The 22500-nt window shown below is 46.6% G+C and overlaps 3 protein-coding genes and 1 long non-coding RNA gene across 5 annotated transcripts in view; 1 reads left to right on the forward strand and 3 right to left on the reverse strand.

The window, feature by feature from the left end:
- The window catches only part of malrd1 (MAM and LDL receptor class A domain containing 1), a 28772-nt gene extending 24591 nt beyond the window's left edge, over positions 1-4181 (reverse strand). The window contains 4 exon segments of the mRNA XM_060045720.1: positions 1200-1385; positions 1526-1614; positions 1841-1972; positions 3292-4181. Of these exon segments, the coding sequence (XP_059901703.1) occupies positions 1200-1385; positions 1526-1614; positions 1841-1972; positions 3292-3454 (570 nt within the window). The 5' untranslated portion in view covers positions 3455-4181.
- A 6719-nt stretch (positions 4182-10900) lies between these two features.
- Positions 10901-17248, reverse strand: arl8 (ADP-ribosylation factor-like 8). Of its 2 annotated transcripts, XM_060045114.1 has the most exons (7): positions 16625-17248; positions 14916-14976; positions 14353-14500; positions 14178-14303; positions 12865-12948; positions 12618-12769; positions 10901-12021 (listed from the first exon to the last, which is right to left on the reverse strand). In XM_060045114.1, the coding sequence occupies exons 1-7, from the start codon at positions 16668-16670 to the stop codon at positions 11973-11975; spliced, it is 666 nt and encodes a 221-aa protein (XP_059901097.1). In that variant the 5' UTR covers positions 16671-17248; the 3' UTR covers positions 10901-11972. The 2 variants fall into 2 exon arrangements, with proteins under 2 accessions (XP_059901097.1, XP_059901098.1); XM_060045115.1 differs by lacking the exon at positions 14178-14303 and having other exon boundaries at positions 16625-17241.
- Positions 17249-18104: 856 nt separating this feature from the next.
- LOC132452467 (uncharacterized) lies at positions 18105-21315 on the reverse strand. The gene is made up of 5 exons (XR_009524333.1): positions 21103-21315; positions 20240-20387; positions 19684-20103; positions 19422-19583; positions 18105-19236 (listed from the first exon to the last, which is right to left on the reverse strand). It is a non-coding gene; the product is annotated as an uncharacterized LOC132452467 (long non-coding RNA).
- Positions 21316-21367: 52 nt separating this feature from the next.
- acad11 (acyl-CoA dehydrogenase family, member 11) overlaps positions 21368-22500 on the forward strand; it is a 35810-nt gene continuing 34677 nt past the window's right edge. The window contains exons 1-2 of the mRNA XM_060045103.1: positions 21368-21517; positions 21806-22197. Of these exons, the coding sequence (XP_059901086.1) occupies positions 21874-22197 (324 nt within the window). The 5' untranslated portion in view covers positions 21368-21517; positions 21806-21873. The remainder of the gene's footprint in view (positions 21518-21805; positions 22198-22500) is intronic.

Genomic DNA, 22500 nt, shown 5'->3' on the forward strand with positions numbered 1-22500 from the left:
GGTGGTGGTGGTGGTGGTGATGGTGGTGGTGGTGGTGGTGGTGGTGATGGGGGTGATGGTGGTGGTGGTGATGGTGGTGGTGGTGGTGATGGTGGTGGTGGTGGTGGTGGTGGTGATGGGGGTGGTGGTGATGGTGGTGGTGATGGTGGTGGTGATGGTGGTGGTGGTGGTGGTGGTAGTGGTGGTGGTGGTGGTGGTGGCGGGGATGCTGCTGATGCTTGTGGTAGCGGTGGTGGTGAAGGTGGTGGTGATGGTGATGGTGTCGGTGGTGATGGGGTTGGTGGTGGTGGTGGTGGTGATGATGGGGGTGGTGGTGGTGGTGGTGGTGGTGGTGGTGGTGATGGGGGTGATGGTGGTGGTGGTAGTGGTGGTGGTGATGGGGGTGGTGGTGGTGGTGGTGGTGATGGTGGTGGTGGTGATGGGGGTGGTGGTGATGGGGGTGGTAGTGATGGGGGTGGTAGTGGTGGTGGTGATGGGGGTGATGGTGGTGGTGGTGATGGAGATGGTGGTGGGGGTGGTGGTGGTGGTGATGGGGGTGGTGGTGGTGGTGGTGATGGGGGTGATGGTGGTGGTGGTGATGGAGATGGTGGTGGTGGTGATGGGGGTGATGGTGTTGGTGGTGGTGGTGATGGGGGTGGTGGTGGTGGTGATGGGGGTGATGGTGTTGGTGGTGGTGGAGATGCACGTGGTAGTTCTGGAGGTGGTGGTGGTGGTGAGGATGGAGGTGTTGGTGGTGCAGCAGAGTGACCTGACCCTGTCCTCCTGTATCTGGAGGGCAGTGAACAGCAGGACTCATCTGCCCACAGACCGCCAGAGGCCCCAGATGGCACCCTGGTCTGTCCTTGACCCCGCCTCGTCACCACGGAGACACCATCTGTTGCTATGGGTACGCCATCTGTCTCCAACGTGGGGACGTGCACTGCTGGCTCCTTCAGGTCTCCTCCATCACTTTACTACAACACCTTGACTAGAACTACCTGCTAGGGTGCTAACAACGTCACACACTGCTACACACACACACTGCTACACACACACACACTGCTACACACACACACACTGCTACACACACACACACTGCTAGACACACACACACACTGCTACACACACACACACTGCTACACACTGCTACACACACACACACTGCTACACACACACACACTGCTACACACACACTGCTACACACCGCTAAAGGGGTCTACCTGAAACGGTCGGTCACTGGTGACCTGGACCACGGTGCGTCGCCATGGCGCCCAGACCGGGCTGGGTTGCCGTGGTTCCCCGGCGGTTGAGGCCTTCCACAGCAGGGTGGTCCGGCCGTACAGAGGGTCCCGGACCTGCACCTGGAGGTCCCCATCGCTGGTCTCAGTGTGGTGGTAGAACCTCACCTGGTCCAGGAGGAGAGACGGACTGTTGTCATGGGGACGGCCCGGCCTCTCGTTAACGCTAATTAACTAATTAACCAATTAACCAAAGGTAAACAAATGAACCAGTTTGGCATCAAACCAAGTAACAAGCAAAGCGTCACCTGGCAGGTGAGGGAGGGGAGGAAGACAGGACTCCTGAGCTCTGCTGCTGATCCCTGGCCTCTGATTGGCTCTAGAGACAGGAAGTAGGCTGGAGAGAGAGAGAGAGAGAGAGAGAGAGAGAGAGAGAGAGAGAGAGAGAGATTTTTGAATGGCCAGGGGGGACAGGGGGAAAACTTTATGGCCATATGGCCACTGAGTATCTGATTTAAGAACTGCTTCCTAAATAATATTTAACGTGAAGGCCTCTTGTTTTAAAAGCAACCTGTGTGAATTGCATCTTGGATCATACGTGGGGACATGTGACCGGCTGCTACCTGATTGGTTGTTGGTGTGGTCGCGTTTGATCCCGGGACCTCCGGGTCGACGGGTCCATCCAGGCACCGCCTCCGGGGACTGGACCAGGTCACAGTACCCCTCCTGGAAGTCACAGCGCCGATACACCTCGCCTGGAGAGAGAGAGAGAGAGAGAGAGAGAGAGAGAGAGAGAGAGAGAGAGAGAGAGAGAGAGAGAGAGAGAGAGAGAGAGAGAGAGAGAGAGAGAGAGAGAGAGAGAGAGAGAGAGAGAGAGAGAGAGAGAGAGATTGGTCTACTAGTCCTCTAACTAGAGAGAGGTTGGTCTACTAGTCCTCTAACACAGACAGAGGTTAGAGAACGAGTTCTCTAACTATAGAGAGGTTGTCTACTAGACCTCTGACAGAGAGAGAGGTTGGTTTAGTGGTCTAGTCCTAACCACTCATCTATCTCCTCACACCAAACAGAACATTAGTTGTGATCAGTAAATCTGCTGGAGGCTGAGAGATCTGTCACACCAACCAGCTGATGTCCTGCCAGACTTCATGACTTTGTGTCAGCCGGCAGCCGTTCAGGGAACGACTTCCACTGATGAAAGCCCCGAGAATCCCAGGGGGGGGGGGGGGGATTCCTGACACACAAAAGGCTCCTAAAAGCCATAGTCATTCAAAAAAAGAATTGTGTACTTATTTTCTGTGTTTTGCCAACATGTGACAGTGAGTCAAACCAATGGATTTTTAAACCACTTACTGGTAATCTGGTGTGTTTAACCAGATGTATTTCGAGTCAGGTTGAGTCAGGTTTAGTCAGGTCAGGTCAGTGGTCAGCTCAGATCATTCTTACATGGGTAACCCTTAGTCACAGATCCAGTCTCAAAGGGCTTTACAGGAGCTATATGTATGACACCCCTCTCACCCCAGGGCCCGAAATGGCAAGAATAAAGAATTCCTTCTCAATAAATCTTGAGAAGGAACACAGAGTGGGGGATCCCTCCTTCCAGGGATGGTGAGGAGCGAAATGGGTTTTCCTAGTTATCCAAGCGAACATTAAAAAATCAATCAGGAAAAGTATTATCCCAGGTGAACTTCTGCTCAGGTATACTTTTAACCAGCTGAACTTTAACCAGGTGTATTTTAACAAGGTATACATTAACCAGCTGAATTTCAACCAGTTGCATTCTAACCAGTATTTTAAACAGTTGTATTTTAACCAGGTGAACTTTAACCAGGTGTATTTTAACCAGGTGTACTTTAATCAAGTCTTTTTAAACCAGGCATATTTTAACCAGGTGTATTCTAACCAGGTGTATTTAAACCAGGTATATTTTAACCAGGTGAACTTTAACCAGGTGTATTCTAACCAGGTGTATTTAAACCAGGTATATTTTAACCAGGTGAACTTTAACCAGGTGTATTCTAACCAGGTATATTTCAACCAGGTGTATTCTAACCAGGTATATTCCAGGTGTACTCACAGTCCAGTTCATCGCTGCCGTCCTCACAGTCGGGGCTGAAGTCACAGGCCCTCTCCCGGGGAGCGGAACAGCTCGCCACGTACCCGGGAACACAGCGGAGCACAGCAGTCAGCAACACCGCTACCCCTATCCCTGCTCCCCCTAGCCCGGCTCGCTGCCCCATCAGACGCGGTTCTCCCGGTGTTGGAGAGGCGGTCTCACCAGACAAGACATGTAAACATTCAACCTCCACCTTAAATGATCCTTAAATAAACGTAGCTTTCTAATAAAAGTGTCCTTTCACTTCTGTTTCTAGGTCGCTGCGTACGTTAAGGCTGAACGTTTTACCCGTGGAGCAATGGGCAATAAATGACTTTTATGGTTATTACGCAACAAGGTGTGCGCGTGTGTGTGTGTCTGTGTTTATGTGTGGATGGTGTGTATCATATGAGGGTCTCTTTAACAACCACTTTAAAGACTCCCCTGGTGTTCAGTCAGTCTGGGAAACGTTCTCTTCTCTGATTAATATCCACTGCATGCTGAGATTACTTTATGGTTTTTATTGAAGTGATTTATGGTCACGCTTTTATTTGACTAAGAACATAATTGAACTTTTATTTTACGTGAAGACGTGATTGGAAAGGGGGAGGGCTCTGAGATGAGGAGCGTAATGAAATTGAAGACGTTAGAGAGAGGGCAGCATCTCTCCGACCTCTGGTGAATCCCATCATCTTTTATCAATCTAATATCGATCAGCAGGGACGCTGAAGTAGTACTAATATCTCTAACCTGCAGAATGGCTCACAGGATGAGATAGTGGCTGCTAACTTGTGTTAGCATGACTAGCGGCTGCTAACCTTTGTTAGCATAACTAGCGGCTGCTAACCTGTGTTAGCATGGCTAGTTAAAACTAGCCATGCTAAGACAGGTTAGCAGCCGCATGGCTCACAGGAAGAGATAGGGGCTTCAAACCTATGTTAGCATGGAGAGCAGCTGCTAACCTCTGTTAGCATGGCTAGCGTAGCGGCTGCTAACCTGTGTCAGCATGGCTAGCGGATGCTTATGTGTTATGAAGGCTAGTGGCTGCTAATCTGTGTTAGCACGGATAGCGGTTGCTAACCTGTGTTAGCATGGCTATTGTATGCTAATTTGTGTTAGCATTGCTAGTAGTGGTTAATATCTCTCCAGTCAGCAGCCTCTTCTCTGCTTCATGAACATGAATTCTCTTTAGCTTTCGAGGCGTTGTTTGATTTAGAGGCTTGGAAAGAAATGATGTTAAGGCTTCAGAGTGCCGCAGTAAGTAAGTTAAATAAAGAAGACACATCGTTTACAACTCGAGGAGCCCAGCGGCCAATTGCCACTGGGCTAAGCGCCGCGACTTGTATTAAAAGACAGATGTGATTCCCCTCTACATTTGTCCTCTCACTCTACTTAACTTGACCTCCGACCTCGGCTGCTGCTGATACCGGTGGTAAACGTCGGGAGGCCAATAGGAACGCTCGGAACCCACAGGCAGACACAGAAAAACACACACACACACACACGCACACAAACACACACACACAAACGCTGACACACACATACGCCCACACAAACACAGGTGTGCAAAAACTGTCACACAAACGCTGATACACACACACACACATGCACACATACACCCACACAGGTGCACACACACACACACACACACACACATACACACAAACTAACACAAACGCACACACAGACACATACACACCAACACAGGTAGAATGATTGAATGGTAGCCGTTGTGGGAGAGGTGGTTTGAAGGAAACAAATGTACTCCCGAGTTGAATACATATTTATGATCTAATACATATTTCATGATAGATAGGAAATAGGAAATATCTGAGGTGGTGGAGGAGGAGGAGCTGGTGGGGTTGAAAGGAGGGGGAGGTGGTGAAGGCGGAGGTTGAGGAGGTGATGGTGGAGAAGAGGAGAAGGGGAGTGGAGGAGGCGGATGTGGGAGGAGGAGATGGTCAGGGTTGAAGGAGGAGAAGGAAGAGGGGGGAGGAGGTGGTGGTGGTGGTGGTGAATGAGGAAGGCAGCCTGTTTCCTCATCCTCCTCATCATCAGATCTTCTCCTCCTCCTCCTTCTGTTCTACCACCTACCCTTCCAAGTTCCTCCTACAGGAGTACGGGTAAATTGCAGCAACAAGCTCGTCTAGGAACGAGCTAAGCTAGGGACGATACAGCTAGCTCTGCCGTCACATCGCAGACAAACCGCAATAGTTTACATTCTTGTTTTTTTTTGTGCAGTAGGCCTAGGTGACTGAGTATTTTTATAGTTTACTTACAGAAAACAAAAGTAGATGTACATAAGCTCAGTCACAACAAGGAGGTTGAACTCGAAGAATAAAGTATTAAAGATAAACGGTTAATTGTATTCACGAAGAACACAGGTGAAGGGGTGCATGGCGCCACCCAGCGGTCAGGACCTATGCTACACTCACCTGGGGTCTCATTTATAACCGTTGCGTACGCACAAAATGGGGCTGAAATTGGCTTACGTGACTTTCCACGCCAAGGTTGTGATCTATAAAAAATAAAATTGACGGGAAAATGTGCGCAGCCCAAAGCAAACTCTAACTATGCGTACGCATAGTTTGGAGGAAAAGGAGAATTGGCGACACAGATGGTGTGGTGGTGAACTGAAGTCAGACCGAAGAATTGTAGAGTGAGAAGAACGATTATGTTTTATCATCGCCCTTCATAAATTTAATTTCAACCCGTATCATGCGTTAAATCTATGTAATCAGAATAATTTAAGTCAACTGCTTCTCAGTTATAACTCCAGAAACATCTCCTTAGAATATAAATTAAAAAAAAATCTCTATATTTAATCCCGTCACTCCATACTGTCCACGGCGCGACTGCATGGAATAAAGCATCTGTCCAACATGTGTCAATAACAGAATATTTTTATGTGACACTGTAAACACATAATCAAATGTCAATTAAATCCCAAGTGTGGAAAACCAAGCCACACTCCTCATCACAATCGTTGTCCGTTACTCTTGATGCTTTTCATGACAAATCAGGCATTAAAAAGGGGTTATGTTCAAGAACATTTTACGTGGGTGATTACAAACTGATTATCCAAGGTGTTCTCGGTCAGTCTTATTCCCGACCCGTAACCTAAATACAGAGGTGAGCGCCGTGGTATTGCTGCACCATATGGCACTTCTGGCGGACCATGCAAATGGCAGGATTCGGAGGGAGAGGGTTTTTAGGGACCATAACGATTTATTGGTAGGCTACATAAAAATATGTAACTTTATGTCAGACCACTTATTTTTTAATTCTGAGACTGTGCACTCCGAGTCGAGCTACATGTGCGGTGGAAAAGCGGCACGGTGCCGCTTTTCCACCGCACATGTAGCTCGACTCGACACGACTCGACACGACACGACTCGACACGGTAGCAGCACGGGTGCTTTTCCACCGCAAATAGTACCTCCTGGACGTGGGCGGGGTCGGCTGCGCGAAAGGGCCGTGACGTATTTGTGTACGCGACGCAAACAACACATACGCAACCCACACATGGACAGAACCCACATAACAACAATGGAGGACATCGATCGCATTACTATTATTAGCTGGCATGTTGAAGAAGTTGGAGAAGTGGAACATGTTGGCTGCGGCGCTGCTATGGATGTTACCAGCATGGTTGCCATGTCGCTCTCGTGACTTCGTCACACTCTCTGGCCAATCAGTCGCCGGCCGTCTGCCGACGTCACATTTTAGCATCGGCTCAGCTCGCTTGGAACCTAGAACGAGTAGGTACTAGAAAAAGCAGCCACTTCAGGTACCAGATACCATGGTACCGCGGTGGAAACGCAAAAAATGCGAGCTGAGTCGAGTCGTGTCGAGCTGGTACCATGCAGTGGAAAAGCGGCATGAAGAGAGTTCACTGCTGTAGCAACATGTTGCCACTCACTCTGCTTTTTGTTGTTTGCGATCCCAATCCCGTTACCACCTGTAGAATGTTGGTGTATTTTAGTGTCTCTCTGTGTTCACATTTCTAGTCTAGGAACTATCAGTGCCTCTCACACTGATACAAGGTGTTATTTCCAACATCTGCCATTTGTTATGTCTCAACAAGGATGAACCGACCCGGTCCTCTGGGACATAGCCAGGGCCATATATCTTATCAAGGCTTAGAGTGCTTCTGTTTACGTGTTATTCATGTATTCTCTTTTCGTATAATACTCGCCCCAACCCTTTGGTTCGGTGAGAAGAGGGTTCGACAGCCAAGGAACACGTCCTCAACCGTGTCCACTATGGATTATTCAACCTAAGTCTGTATCTCGCTGTATTACATCGTGGAATAAACCATCTATTCAACCCTCTGGTCCAACCTGTCAAGTTGCTTTGATTTCGACTTCAAGAATTACTACTACGACGGAAAATACACAACGCAGAGTCTATACGAACAGTTTAGAAATAAGCTGAAATCTAACATTTGGTGCCGTGACACCGTCTTGAAGAGAGAGGAGTGAGAAGACGATTGCCTCTGAAGATTGCCCTGTGATCGAGAAGACCGCGCGCCCTGCCTGGGAAGACGTCTGATCAACGCCTGCCCTGCTGAGGGACCCGCATCCACAACGCGGCTGAACCAGCGCATCTCCATGCACCACGTGGGAATCAACAGTGACTGCAGCAACATGTTGCCACTCACTCTGCTTTTTGTTGTTTGCGATCCCAATCCCGTGACCGCCGTGACCACCGTGAAATTTCGCTTTTTTGCTTTACTCAGTACTTCTGTCATTGTTTCCGATAAGACAAAATACTTGCATCTGAGTCTGTTTTATATGCAGATCGAATTCATGAGGTAATTTGCATTGACCGTTCGTAGTTAAAAAAGGGGCGTGTACAGGGCGGAACGTGAAGCTGATTCAGCTGCGCACACTTGTAGGCAGTCTGTGATTTATAAAGAAAAGATTGCGTACGGTGGGCGTACGCAGGGTTTTATAAATCTGGATATTTTTTGGCGCACGCAAAACTTGGTTTTTGGGCGTACGTACACTTTTAGTAGCGATCCCACGCACAGTTTTATAAATGAGACCCCTGGACGTTACAGGTCGACTAGCAAGTCACGGCCAGGCCCCATGGCCCTGGCTGTCGAAGGAGTGTAACCTCATATTCAGAAAACTGACTACAACCACACAGAGGTGGCACTGTGCCACCTCTGCTTTAAGCCTGCTCAATGCCACGGGATGACATTCGTAGTTAATGTTATAATAAACTAACACACGTTCATACCGGTCCAGCTGTCCGGCCCGAGGCTGCTGTGGAGCCTGCAGATGAGGAGGCGGGAGCCGGCCAGGGAACGCTCGCTGACTGCTCAGAGAGTTAGGAGCCAATTATCTAAACGGAGACCGGGATTGCATTTTAATATCAATATTAATGCAAGAAAAGGATGAGATGAGAAGGAATATCTCAGACCTTGAGGGATTCCGAGAAAGTTTCATAAGAGTGCAATTAGAGGTAATCTGGGGTCTTTCCAGAACGCTGAATTATGGAAAAGCGATTTATTCAAATAGAATCAATGATCAAGATCTTTATGGTTTCCACACAGTGGCATAAATATTTATAAGTTCATGTTCATCTCTATGGAAAATTATCTTCATCTGCAGATATAGCCTAGATATCTCTATAGGCCTAAATACGGACATATCATCTCTATAGCTATCTTCGTCTACATGATATAAATATCTATTTTTAGATATATCTTCATCTCTACATATAAATATTAATATCTATGGAGATAACTTAAACTAAACATATCTTCATCTCTACAGATATATCCTCATCTATAGGGCTATGGATATCTCTAGAAAGCTATATCCTCATCTCTCTAGAGCTAGATGGATAAAGCTATAGATAATATATATCTTCATCTCTATAGAGCTAGTTGGATAGCTCTAAAATGTTTAAGATATATCTCTATATATCAAATTATATATATCGATATATTTCTATAGAGATGAGCATACGGTGGTGTGAGCTGTTATTGGAACTCGCCCGCTGCCCCGCCTAAACAGATCGAGACCTCATCAGAATGTCCTCTAAACTAAGCCGTCACTTAGATGCACATCTACTCTATAATTATAATATCAGATTTACATTTAAAGGGCATTTAGCAGACGCTATTATCCAAAGCGACTTACAATAAGTATTTTTTTGCAGCTAAGTAGCATACAGAAAGGATTTTCATAGAACCAAGTGCCAAGCACTAACAATCGCCAGGTTAACCCACACGCGCTGTATCATTTACACACAGCATCTATTACGTGACAAATTTAAGAAAACATGACATCTAGTGAACAGAGCACACAGAGAAAAAAATGGGACATGGGTTGAAATAACGACACTGGTAGTGAGAAACAGAGAACAGATGAGAAACGTGGCAGGTTGATTCCCATTATGTGCAGCGGGATGCACCAGCGGGACATGCAATTGAAAGCCTCAGAGGAGGTGGAACATGAAGTTAATACACGGAACCACCGTCCTCATTCATATTCACGTCAGCCCTCTACAGTGAACACGCCTCAAAACACGACTCGTTCGAGATGTACCTCGGCTCTCCACACCTGCGGTGCTGAAACTGATAGCAGCCGCAAAACAAAGAACCGACTCCTCTTATGATGCTCTGGTTGTCATGAAGATGAAGACGGAGGAGACGCTCCCTCTGGACGTAAGGCCAGGGTCATGAAAGAATATCAACTTTGTTGTGGGTCTAGTGGTGGTTCTCTCTGGCTCTATAGGGTCGGTGGTGGTTTTTAACTCCCATGGTCTAGGCAGGTGGGTGGTGGTGGTTCTAAGGTGGCACTGGGAGCCTCCACATCGCTAGTCGGGGAGCTCACATCCTGGTTTCCGTTCTCGGTGTGGCTGGCGGTTCCCTTTTCTGATGGAGGCTGAGGGAGGTAGAGGAGAGAGCTCCAGGCTAGGTGTAGACGTGTTCCCAGAAAGACTGCAGCTCTGCTGGGTCAACCTACCTCTGAGATGGGACTCCAGCCAGGCCCTGAATCCCTCCGCCTGGGGGATCTGGTTGAGCGGGCGTGTGTGGGATTCATAAAACAGAGATTAATCCGCTGCAGCATTCAGACACATGTTCAAACACGTGTCAAGTTCAAACACGTATCATAGTTGTACCAGTTGTCCGACTAAAAAAATCTAAGCAAACTGCTTTTTAAAATACATAGCTGTGTATATTATGGAACAGCACAGACCTGTACCAGTTATAATTATCATCAGTGTATATATTGAAATGAATATTTTTTGCAATTTCATCTTCCAAAAAATGCTTCTAGATGCCTAAACCTAGTTTACTTTAACGTCCAATAACTGATCAATATGTATAAAAAAATGTATTCGGTCAAGGATCAGCTGATCAAAATAACGGATCTACAGGTGGCTTGATATATGGCGCCCCCTTGTGGCTGACAATGGTACAAAAACATGAAGACAATAATACATGTATAGGCTATAGTTACCTTAAACATGGTGTCCACCTAATCTTTATTTTTTTGCTTCTCCGGGTTGTAGACGATTTAATTTAGGAAAACACAACTCTTTGCATGCCAGGTCAAGCAGACAAAGGGAATTAAGATTCAAAATAAAAGTTTTATTAAAAACAAATGCATGACCACGGTCACACACGGTCAGACTCTCCTGGCTGTTGAGTCCACATGGTCCTCATCAGCGTGTAAAAATACTTTGAACATGTTGAGAACATTAACCTTGACTCTCACACACACACACACACACACACACACACACACACACACACACACACACACACACACACACACACACACACACACACACACACACACACACACACACACACACACACACACACACACACACACACACAGCTAAAGGCATCTAGAAGCAAAGGACATGTAATAACACATAGGTCTGTGTGATATAAACCTGCATCATAAAAGATTATTAAAAAGGCAAACATCTTAATCAAAATGAAAATACATCAAATCATATTTAGCAACATTTGACTAAAATTAAAATACTGTTGAAATAAGCTGTTATGTTCGAAAGTGTTGAATGGCCTACCAGATATGTGATATCATCTAGCATGTGTATAACACCCGTGTGTGTGTGTGTGTGTGTGTGTGTGTGTGTGTGTGTGTGTGTGTGTGTGTGTGTGTGTGTGTGTTACACCCTTGTTTTGGTATAACACACCACCAACTTATTAGTGTGGACCCAGGTGTGTGTAGATACTTAATGGGTCTGTTTAACAACTGTGTATGTGCTATGACTTAATGTGTATTATGATCTAGTGCATGTGCGTGTGTGCGTGTGTGTGTGTGTGTGCGTGTGACGACCTAGCATGCACGCCAAAGCTGCTGGAATGAGTACGGAAGGTATGTAATCGTTTACCCATAATGCACCACATGAACGTAGCTTATGAAATGGCTCTGTAAGCACCGATGTCCGAGAGAACTTAATGTAACGTGATTCCACCGATCAAAGCCGGCCCGTCCGGCCCTGGCTTCGATGACAACATGATATGTATGTAGTGTTGGCTCCTCCTCTCCCATTGGTCGACGAGGATGAGAATAGCAGCTCCATCATCAGGTCAGGTCTTCCTATTTAGTCTCTAGAGGTCAAAGGTGACCATTTTTTTCTTGCTCACCGGGGGGGGGGGGGCGGGGCTATCTGAGACCGGCCCGGGAGCTCATCCACTCCAGACCCTGACACAACCTGGGGACGAGAACACACTTAACACCTTCACCGCTTCACCTGTGGACAACCTGGGTACGACACACACACACACACACACACACACACACACACACACACACACACACACACACACACACACACACACACACACACACACACACACACACACACACACACACACACACACACACACACACACACACACACACACACACACACACAGTGTGTCTATGGATATAGAGTGTCTCACCCCTCTCCTGTGAGGGTTGGATGCGTGTCTATAGATCTAGAGCGTGTCTCACCCCTCCCCGGTGAGGGATAGATGCGTGTCTATAGATCTAGAGCGTGTCTCACCCCTCCCCAGTGAGGGTTAGATGCGTGTCTATAGATCTAGAGCGTGTCTCACCCCTCCCCGGTGAGGGTTAGATGCGCGTCTATAGATCTAGAGCGTGTCTCACCCCTCCCCGGTGAGGGTTAGATGCGTGTCTATAGATCTAGAGCGTGTCTCACCCCTCCCCGGTGAGGGATAGATGCGTGTCTATAGATCTAGAGCGTGTCTCACCCCTCCCCGGTGAGGGATAGATGCGTGTCTATAGATCTAGAGTGTGTCTCACCCCTCCCCGGTCAGGGCGCAGCAGGACTGGATGTGCCAGGGGTGGTCCTTGATGGTGCTCAGGCTGAGGTACTTGGAGATCTCCGCTGCAGACATGCAGCCCTTCATGTCCTGCTTGTTGGCCAGGATCAGAACCGCAGCCTTACGCAGATCCTACGCACACACCAACACACACGCACGCACACACTGGTTTAGGACATGTTCCTAAGCCTAATGTGTAGGTTGTTTATGGACGTCGTCGTGGTTACCTCGTTGGCCAGCATGCGGTACAGTTCTTCTTTAGAGATGACCAGCCGCTCTCGGTCTGTGCTGTCCACCACCAGGATGATGAACTACAGACAGAAGCACCAGGATGATGAACTACAGACAGAAGCACCAGGATGATAAACTACAGACAGAAGCCCCAGGATGATAAACTACAGACAGAAGCCCCAGGATGATAAACTACAGACAGAAGCCCCAGGATTATAAACTACAGACAGAAGCACCAGGATGATAAACTACAGACAGAAGCCCCAGGATGATAAACTACAGACAGAAGCCCCAGGATGATAAACTACAGACAGAAGCCCCAGGATGATAAACTACAGACAGAAGCCCCAGGATGATAAACTACAGACAGAAGCACCAGGATGATAAACTACAGACAGAAGCCCCAGGATGATAAACTACAGACAGAAGCCCCAGGATGATAAACTACAGACAGAAGCACCAGGATGATAAACTACAGACAGAAGCACCAGGATGATAAACTACAGACAGAAGCACCAGGATGATAAACTACAGACAGAAGCACCAGGATGATGAACTACAGACAGAAGCACCAGGATGATAAACTACAGAGAGAAGCAACCGAATGATAAACTACAGACAGAGAAGCACCAGGATGATAAACTACAGACAGAGAACCACCAGCATGATAAACTACAGACAGAGAAGCACCAGGACGATAAACTACAGCCAGAGAACCACCAGCATGATAAACTACAGACAAAGAAGCACCATGATGCAACTAGAGGCAGAGACCACCAACAGAAACACTACACACACACACCGCAGGGTCTATTAGGACGTGGTTATGGCTCTCCCTATCAGACACTAGACACTGCAGAGGCAAGAAGGACCTGGTTCTGTCTCTTCCTATCAGAAACTACACACTGCAGGCCCAAGTGCAGTGTGTGGCTCTCCTTTCCCTGACACGGCCGTCTGTTAGCACACTGAATAGAAAGGAGCTTTAGTGAGAGTGTAACCTTTGACCTAGGGGGAGGGGCCTTTGACCTGCCACTGCCTCGCTCCATCTGTCTCTGGAAAACTTTTCACCTCCCCACAAATACACTATAATATAATATATATGTTTCGCAACGCAGACATTTGCCTAAATATTAGACTAGTATATGTTTACCTCGGTATTAGAGTTGTATTTGTACACATTAACCTTTGTATTGGAGTAGTAAATGTTTACCTCAGTATTAGGGTAGTATGTGTACACGTTGACCTCGGAATTAGGGTAGTATTTGTACACGTTGACCTCGGTATTAGGGTAGTATTTGTACACGTTTACCTCAGTATTGGAGTAGTATTTGTACACGTTGACCTCAATATTGGAGTGGTATACGTTTACCTCAGTATTGGAGTAGTATTTGTACACGTTTACCTCAGTATTGGAGTAGTATTTGTACACGTTTACCTCAATATTGGAGTGGTATATGTTTACCTCAGTATTTGTACACGTTTACCTCAGTATTGGAGTAGTAGGTGTTCCAGGAGGAGCGGAGGGACTCCTGCCCGCCGATGTCCCACATGAGGAAGTGTGTGTTCTTCACTACGATCTCCTCCACGTTGCTGCCTATGGTGGGCGACGTGTGGACCACCTCGTTCATAAGACTACACACACACACACACACACACACACACACACACACACACACACACACACACACACACACACACACACACACACACACACACACACACACACACACACACACACACACACACACACACACACTTAAGAACATGGCTAAGCGTAAACCAGGCTCCCAGGGGACAGCTGGAGCTGTAGGTAACATGACGACTTGTCTACTTACCATTAATCACTTAAACCTATCTGTACCATTGAATAAATACACATTAAACTAAACTACATAATAAATGTGGTTTAGCATAGAAGTATATGGTAGAGTATAATAGTAGAGAGTAGAGATTAGCAGTATATGGTAATAGTATATAGTAGAGTATAATAGACAGTAGAGCCTAATAGTATACGGCAGAGTATGTTAGTGAGTATTGTAGTACTTACAACTGGTAGAGTATGGTGGTCTTTCCTGCATTGTCCAACCCAACAATGATCACTTTGTGTTCTGGACAAAACATGAAGAAAGAAAAACACGCATGAAAAACAAAACTTCCTCCAATTCACCACAGCATACCACACCACACTAGGAAACGATCCACTGTTCCCTAACCGCTTGGTTTTTCCTTCCTCGAATGTGAACTCTTTTCCGTTTGCTTACTCTATTTTCATTGTTTGTATATCACAGTACAGTCTCAAAGGGCTTAACAGGCCGTATATTTATCACACACCCCTGACCCTTCCCCACCAGAGGGCAAGGAAAAACCACCTTAATTAGCAAGGAAGAAACCTTGATCATCAGAAAATATGTAATAATACTATAAATGCCAAACAAAACCTTTTGGATAATGCTTGTAGACGGCAAGTCATTCGTAGTACAGTACTACAAATACAGTAGTACTTGTGATACAGACAGAACTTGTAATACAAGTACTGTTCCCAACCCGACCAGCTCCAGTATGCCGGAGTGATTCTGATGACACTGTGTCCCGGCTCGGGTGCGGACACACACACGCCACACGTCATACTGAAGCGCTTTGGCATCTCCACCTTTACAGGTGCCGACTGGAAGTGAGGTCAGGGGGGCTGTGCTAAAGGAAGGAAGTGAGGCCATTGTACTCCATTGTACTGGAGTACTTAGCATGTGGATGCTTCCTTACGGGGGTGGAAGACCCTGGGGCTGTAGGGTGACGGAAGCAACCCTTTAATGTGGCCTTCATCACATACATTTAAAAGAGAACCGTTTTCCGTTTAGTTGAATACACACGTTAAAGTTGTGGAGATTATAGTGGAAGGAGGCGATTAGTGCCGTGCAGGCTGACACAGGGAACGGTAGGGAGATACAGATCTGCCCCCGAGAGTGAAAGCACAACAGTCCACTGGTGGATAATCCTCATCTGAAGGAGGATTAGGAAAGATGTGTGGTAATCCTCATTAGTGGTGAATGGACAGTAGAAGTGTATCGGTGGTGGAGCTGGGTTGAAAGTAGAGTCTTTTTTTTTTTTTTTTAAGTATCTTTAAATGATGCATATAGGTTATATTGTTGTTTGACGTGGTCTGCCCTGCTGTTGGCCATGTAGTTAACTTTAGAGGAGGGTGAGAGAAGAATTCCGCTATAATGAATAGTGCTGACTGGGATGTGACCACAGCTATGGCTGAACAACTGTTCCCTAAACAAAGAGCATCATCCCAGCAGCCACACTCTGCTTAGAGTAGCCAGGCGTTTCTCCACGTCACAAACCTGTTAAAACCACCAGGATCCATCCAACACACTAACTAAAGCCACTTCTACTACAGTCACAACTTTAAAACAAGTCAAACAGCGGCAAGTGCCCACAGAGGAGTGTCTGAAGAAGATGTGGTGGCTGGTACCACTACCACTTGAACAGTTATTATTTTACATATCTTTATTTACTTTTTCTTGGATTGTTGCTGCTATGTGGCTATTGAGGAACAAAGCCTATGGAATTTACTCGTGTGTACTTCTACAAATACGATGTAATAAAAGTACCTCTGATTTCTGATTCTGAAGAAGCAGACAATAGAAGTGGACTACTTGGAGAGTTGAAGTCAACTTTTCAATCTACTGTTAACTTGGCGACATCGTAACATAACATCACAAACATCATGCTGCAGAGTTAAACGATTTAACTAACCTTGGTCACAGAAGAAGCTCCACAGCTTGGCGAAGATGACGCCCATGGTGCAAACAATGAGGATCCAGATGTGGAGAGCGGCTAGCCTAGCTAACCAGCAGCTGTGGAGGGGAGAGCTCGCCTAGCTAACCAGCAGCTGTGGAGGGGAGAGCTAGCAAAGCTAACCAGCAGCTGTGGAGGGGAGAGCTAGCCGAGCTAACCAACAGCTGTGGAGGGGAGAGCTAGCCAGTCTAACTAGCTGCTACGGCTAAAAGTCAAGCGGTGTCTCTGCTAGCATTAGCGCTAGTATTAGCTGTAGCTCTCCAGCGGAATCCTCACAGACCGTTCCGACAGGGACTCCATGTACACAAGACCGCCTTTAAAACCCTGCTGCTCGTAAAGGAGGGGGGGTAGTAATATGACCAAGATAGAATGGGATGCTAATGGTGCTAAGCGCTATCAACAGGTCTGTGATGTAAACTAAGCGGAGGGAGCCGGAGCTAGCTAGCAGAGGAATGTCTCCTTCGGGCTGCGTCCCGCTAATGGCTGCGTCCCGTTAAGGTCTCCTTGAGGCTGCGTCCCGTTAATGACTCCTTCGGGCTGCGTACCGTTAATGTCTTCTTGAAGTTCACTCGGAGCTCCGCGACGCCCCGTTGTGGTGACGTCACGGGCGTCATCTCGTTACTGCCCAATAGTTGTAACGGCAAAACGAGAATGGGACCGTTTATTGTGTATTAAATAGTCTTTTACACTTACTTTTATAACTTATCACGTTTCCCCTCACAATTCTCCGGTTATAAACAGAGTCGTGTGGCAAAACCAAAACCCTCAGTGTGTATAAAAAGTGTATATATACAATTTATGATATTCCCTTTTTTGTTCACTGTTCTGTTGTTCATTCATAGTTACATCTCGCCTAAAACATTATGTATACATTGCGTTTCCTTTTATGAGGTTGTAAAATCACAGCACACAACTATTTTGCATAGCAATTGCCCGACGGCCGAGCAGCCAAACCGCTGTAGAGATGTTATCAGGGTTTGTGAGTGGGAGTCCCGCTAACCCGTCTGAAATTTAAACGCTTGAAAATGGCCCCCTCCCTCGGTCGACCCCCGTAATTACTACTAAACAGCCCAATCTGGCAAGTACCCCTGACTGCAGCCCGCAGACGGAGCCCACATGGAGGGGCGGGCACTCAGTCCACATGGAGGGGGCGGGCGGGCACTCCGACCACATTGACGATTGAGCAGATTTCCGCTGCTCTTGTTAATGCAAGAGTAAACGGTAATACTATGTTAAGCTAGCGGGAGCCCATGCTGTTAATTAAATTATACAAACGGATGGTACGGGAGTATTGTGACTGGGTATCTTTCTTGCTGCGTACCATGGAACTATTATAAAGTTAAGCATAGCCTAAACGACTTGCAAATACATTTTCTCTTGTTTATTTTTTTTTCGCTTAGCTGTTCCACTCATGGACCTATTAAGGTTCCACTTAAGAGTTCACGTTACAACCGCTCGCCGTTGCTCCATGTTTAAATCACAGTGCCTTGTTCGTGACCTGTCTCAAATTCACTAAGTGAAATAGTGCCCCCTAGTGATCTTTTTTTTTTTTTTACTCAGTATTAATAGGCCTACTATTGCTGTTTTCACTTGAATTTTTGTATTTCTCTACTGATTGTTTCGACAATGCCACATTAAAAGTTACTAACAGCGACTTCACACAGAAGCTCTGGCTTAGGGCCCCCCACCGCCCTTGGGCCCCTGGGCATGTGCCCGGTGTGCCCGTGCGGTAATCCACCCTTGCCTGTAACAATGCAACGTGTGCGAACTCCTGTACCCGTCTGTCTGTGAGAGTTACAGGCCCAGTAAGAGCCAAAATAAGATTTGGGGAACTATGAAGACTGGGACCCCAAGGTATGACCTTAACAGATGTAATGTGAGGAATAACGAAGTGACCACATCTAAGGGCAAAAAATGTACCTCAATAGACATAATGAAAAGCTACATGTGTGAAGCACATTAAGTTACACCAATCACAGGAGCACTAACAACAGTCTTTTTATTCAACGAAACAATTAAAAAATAACAGCTACGAAAAATAGATTGTAAACTATTAACATAAAAGATAAATCAATAAAGAGTAGAACAAACAAAGTCTCAACGGGGGGGGGGGGGGGGGGGGAACACACTGACGCCTTCCTCAGTGAGGTGGACGCCACTCTCGCTTCACGCTCTGTCGCCCGACATCGCCGTCACCGCCGCCATAGCTGCCAAGCGCCGCCATTATGCTGCATCATCAGACTACATTGGAGTTGTGTGGCGCAGGCGTCACGGGGAGGGGGACGGGGAGAGATGTTTGACTCAAAAGAGGCAAACACCTTCAGGTTTCTCCTGTCCATCATCTCCACACAGAACAGTTCATAGTCAGTATGTAATCTGAATGAGAATTTGAATGGTTTCCACGTTTCTTCCTCATCCCCGCCGTCATGGGATTTGCGCTGTGTTGATGCTGCCATCTGCTCCCAACCTTCCATCCCAATGACCTCTGGGAGAGAAACGCTGTCCTTGAAGGACTGTAATTGGCACCATGCTGCTGCCTGAATTGTGTCCTTCAGGACAACATCATCTTCCTTGAAGAAGAAAGAAAAATTATTTGTGTCTGTACTTGACACCCTCCAAAACCACAAAATGGTATGCAAACAAAGGCTACTACTACTGATGAGTTTTCAGTGATAAAAAACACAATTCAACTAGTCATCAGAACTATTTCATCTGGCTATACATACAACCTCCAGCATTACACAATATTACATACCAGGTTCCCAGGTTCCAGTTCCTGGTCTTCAGTTTTGTCTGGAAATAAAACAGATTTCAGAACTGTAAAGGAAACGTTAAACCCAATCTAAGACACTTACGGCATGGGGAAGTTCTTCAAAAGAACAAGGCACCACCATTGCCGTATTTGCTTCATGTTTGACTGACAAAAGAAACAATAGTCAAATGGGTTAACAAATACAAATCAAGAGTGACAAAAAAACCTTGCCTCCACTAGTGATGATACACTTATGTAAACATACCTCAGCAAAGTCCCACCTTCCATCCATGACAATGTACATTGCGTACTGTAAATTAGGAGAAGTGGTTTATATTTATGTTTATAAAAATAAAAACTGGGGTGACTGGAGGGGCCACTGGAGGGGCCACTGGGGTGACTGGAGGGGCCACTGGGGTGACTGGAGGGGCCACTGGGGTGACTGGAGGGGCCTCTGGGGTGACTGGAGGGGCCACTGGGGTAACTGGAGTCGCCACTGGGGTGACTAGAGGGGCCACATGTCTCTCTGGAGGGGCCACTGGGGTGAATGGAGGGCCCTCTGGGGTGTTGTGCGATTCCAGGTGCTTTAATATCTGTTGTCGGTCTATAATTGTTATTGCACAATTATAACAATGAAAGTGCGTCTTCTTCCTGCAATCTAAACCGCACTTTATGATCGTGAACTCTGAAAGAAGAAATATACAAGATATACAATTAATAATAAGTGCTTTCATTATGGACATATTTTAAATAGTGTATTTAAAATGGTATCAAATATATAATAACAATAATAATAATAATAATAAATTAAGAAAATGTACCTCTGTATTTAACCGAGGCATGGCCTTTAATGTGATAGTCGATAGCACATTTTGACCCTTTGTATCTGCAGAAGGGGCAGTGATGAAGACCGCTGCTGTCCAGCTGTATTTCAGGGCTCTCGCCATCCACAATTACACTGACGTGTCTCTAAAAGTCAAAGAAAACCAGTATAAACATAAAAGCAGTTTTCTACAAAAAAACATTGCAGCGTTTCGGTTTTCTATATATAAATAATATTGATATTCGATTTCGGTGGACTCTTATGAACATTTCAAGACCCAACATGAAGTATCAACTCATTGCTAAGGATATCCACAACGACGATAAAGTAAGAATGCGCCAAGGGTGGGGGAGGGTGAGGGGGGCTATTTTGACCTAAGACACTAGGATATATTTGATCTACATTCACTAAACATATTTATTCCACCGAATGGTTGACATTGATTGACATTCCTGAGATTGTAAGCTTTCAAACGGTGTATGACATGACTATATCATTCAACCTTATGATGCTGAAAATTGACCTAGCATTTTGGGGGGGAAGGGGGGGGTGTAACAGCCGGCGGGATTTGACGATTAGGTAGTTAACAAGACATAATACACAATTGTGTAGTGCCGGAGGAAAAGGAGGACGTAGGCAACTTAATTATAACCGTTTAATCCAAGAAAACAGAACAGAACAATCACTCACAGTGCACGGCTAGATCTCGTGCAACCGCATAACCCGTCCCCCTAGACCCCGTGACTCATAACCAGTTCCCCCACACTCGATCAGTAAGAGGGGAACACGAACCCAATATGTAGTCACTACAATTGCATGAATATTACTAAATTGATTAAGCATTTTGACAGTCTCACTTACTTGCATGTTTTAGGCATCACTCGCTCGGGCGGGCAGACTCTAATTTCAGGTAAATTTCAGCTAATTTCAGGTCGGAAACGGGATCAGAAACTAAAGAAGAAAGATGCTGTTTGACCAGTCCTCAATGTGAACTGAGTGGCCGCCCCCTCGATGTGGACTGAGTGCCCGCCCCCTCCATGTGGGCGGAGTGCCAGCCCCCTCCATGTGGGCTCCGTCTGCGGGCTGCAGTCAGGGGCTTCTCAAATCTGGCAACACAGGAACGCTGCGGGCCACCGTAGGGCGTTCTGTTACCAAGGCAGCAGGACGGAGCCAGGCGGACCTTGAGTACACTTTAGAGTTGGAACGCACCCACGGTGTTACGTTGTCTGCGGTAGACTTACTGAGTGGGTTCCTGACCCACCCCGGTGATGTTCAGGTGAGATCGCGTTAAACTTAAGTCAAACTACAACTCCTAAGTTGTCAAGCCACCCCCACAGTCTCGATGTTTTTTTCCCCCATTGTTGTGTTAAAAAAGTTAAAGAAAGTTGTGTGACAAAAGTCAAAGCAGCTTGTGGCCGATAGTGTAGTGAGCTTCTACATAAGTGGTTATAACTCTTCTATTAAGTGGTTATAACGTGGACAAGGTGTCCCCTCATTTTTACCGCAGACAGTCCTACCAGGAGACAGGGTGTGTATCGCTGTGTTGTGTTGTTTGTGTGTTCAGGCTTTCGAGAAGTCCGGGAGAGGTGATGGACGTCTCCCAGCACTGAGCGCCATCGGATCGGAGGCACCATGGGCACCGCCTCCTCCCTGGTCAGTCCCGGGGAGGTGATAGAAGACGGCTACGGGGGCGAAGGCGGCGAAGCCTGTGTGATCCCCGTGGAGGTGAAGCCCAAGGCCCGACTGCTGAGGAGCTCCTTCCGCCGGGGTCCCCGGGTGATCGGGGCCAGCTTCAAGTCCACGGGCTCCGTGGACCTGGAGTACGCGGCCGAGTACGAGCGGCTGCGGAAAGAGTACGAGATCTTCCGTGTGAGCAAGAACAACGAGATCTCCTCCATGCAGAAAAAGGAGGCGAAGCTGGACGATGAAAACAAGAGGCTTCGAGCTGAGCTGCAGGTAAGTTGGTTCCCTGTTGCGCCTAAGAGAAGATGATGAGGTGATAAGATCAGATAGCATAGGATGTATGCATACTTAGTGCCTTTAGGATAAGGAAGGACATACATTTATAACTATAGATTATAGAAGGAAACAGTGTTTCAGAAACGTGAGGATAAAATAGAATAGAATAAGGGGTTGTTGTGAATCTGATGTTGTTACGCTCATATGACACTTTGTTGTGATGTGTTGTGGTGTGACGTTTTGTGAATCTGATGTTGTTACGCTCGTGTAACGCTTTGTTGTGTTATGTTGTGTTGTGTA

The sequence above is a fragment of the Gadus macrocephalus genome, chromosome 23, assembly GCF_031168955.1.
Source record: "Gadus macrocephalus chromosome 23, ASM3116895v1".
Taxonomy (NCBI): domain Eukaryota; kingdom Metazoa; phylum Chordata; class Actinopteri; order Gadiformes; family Gadidae; genus Gadus; species Gadus macrocephalus.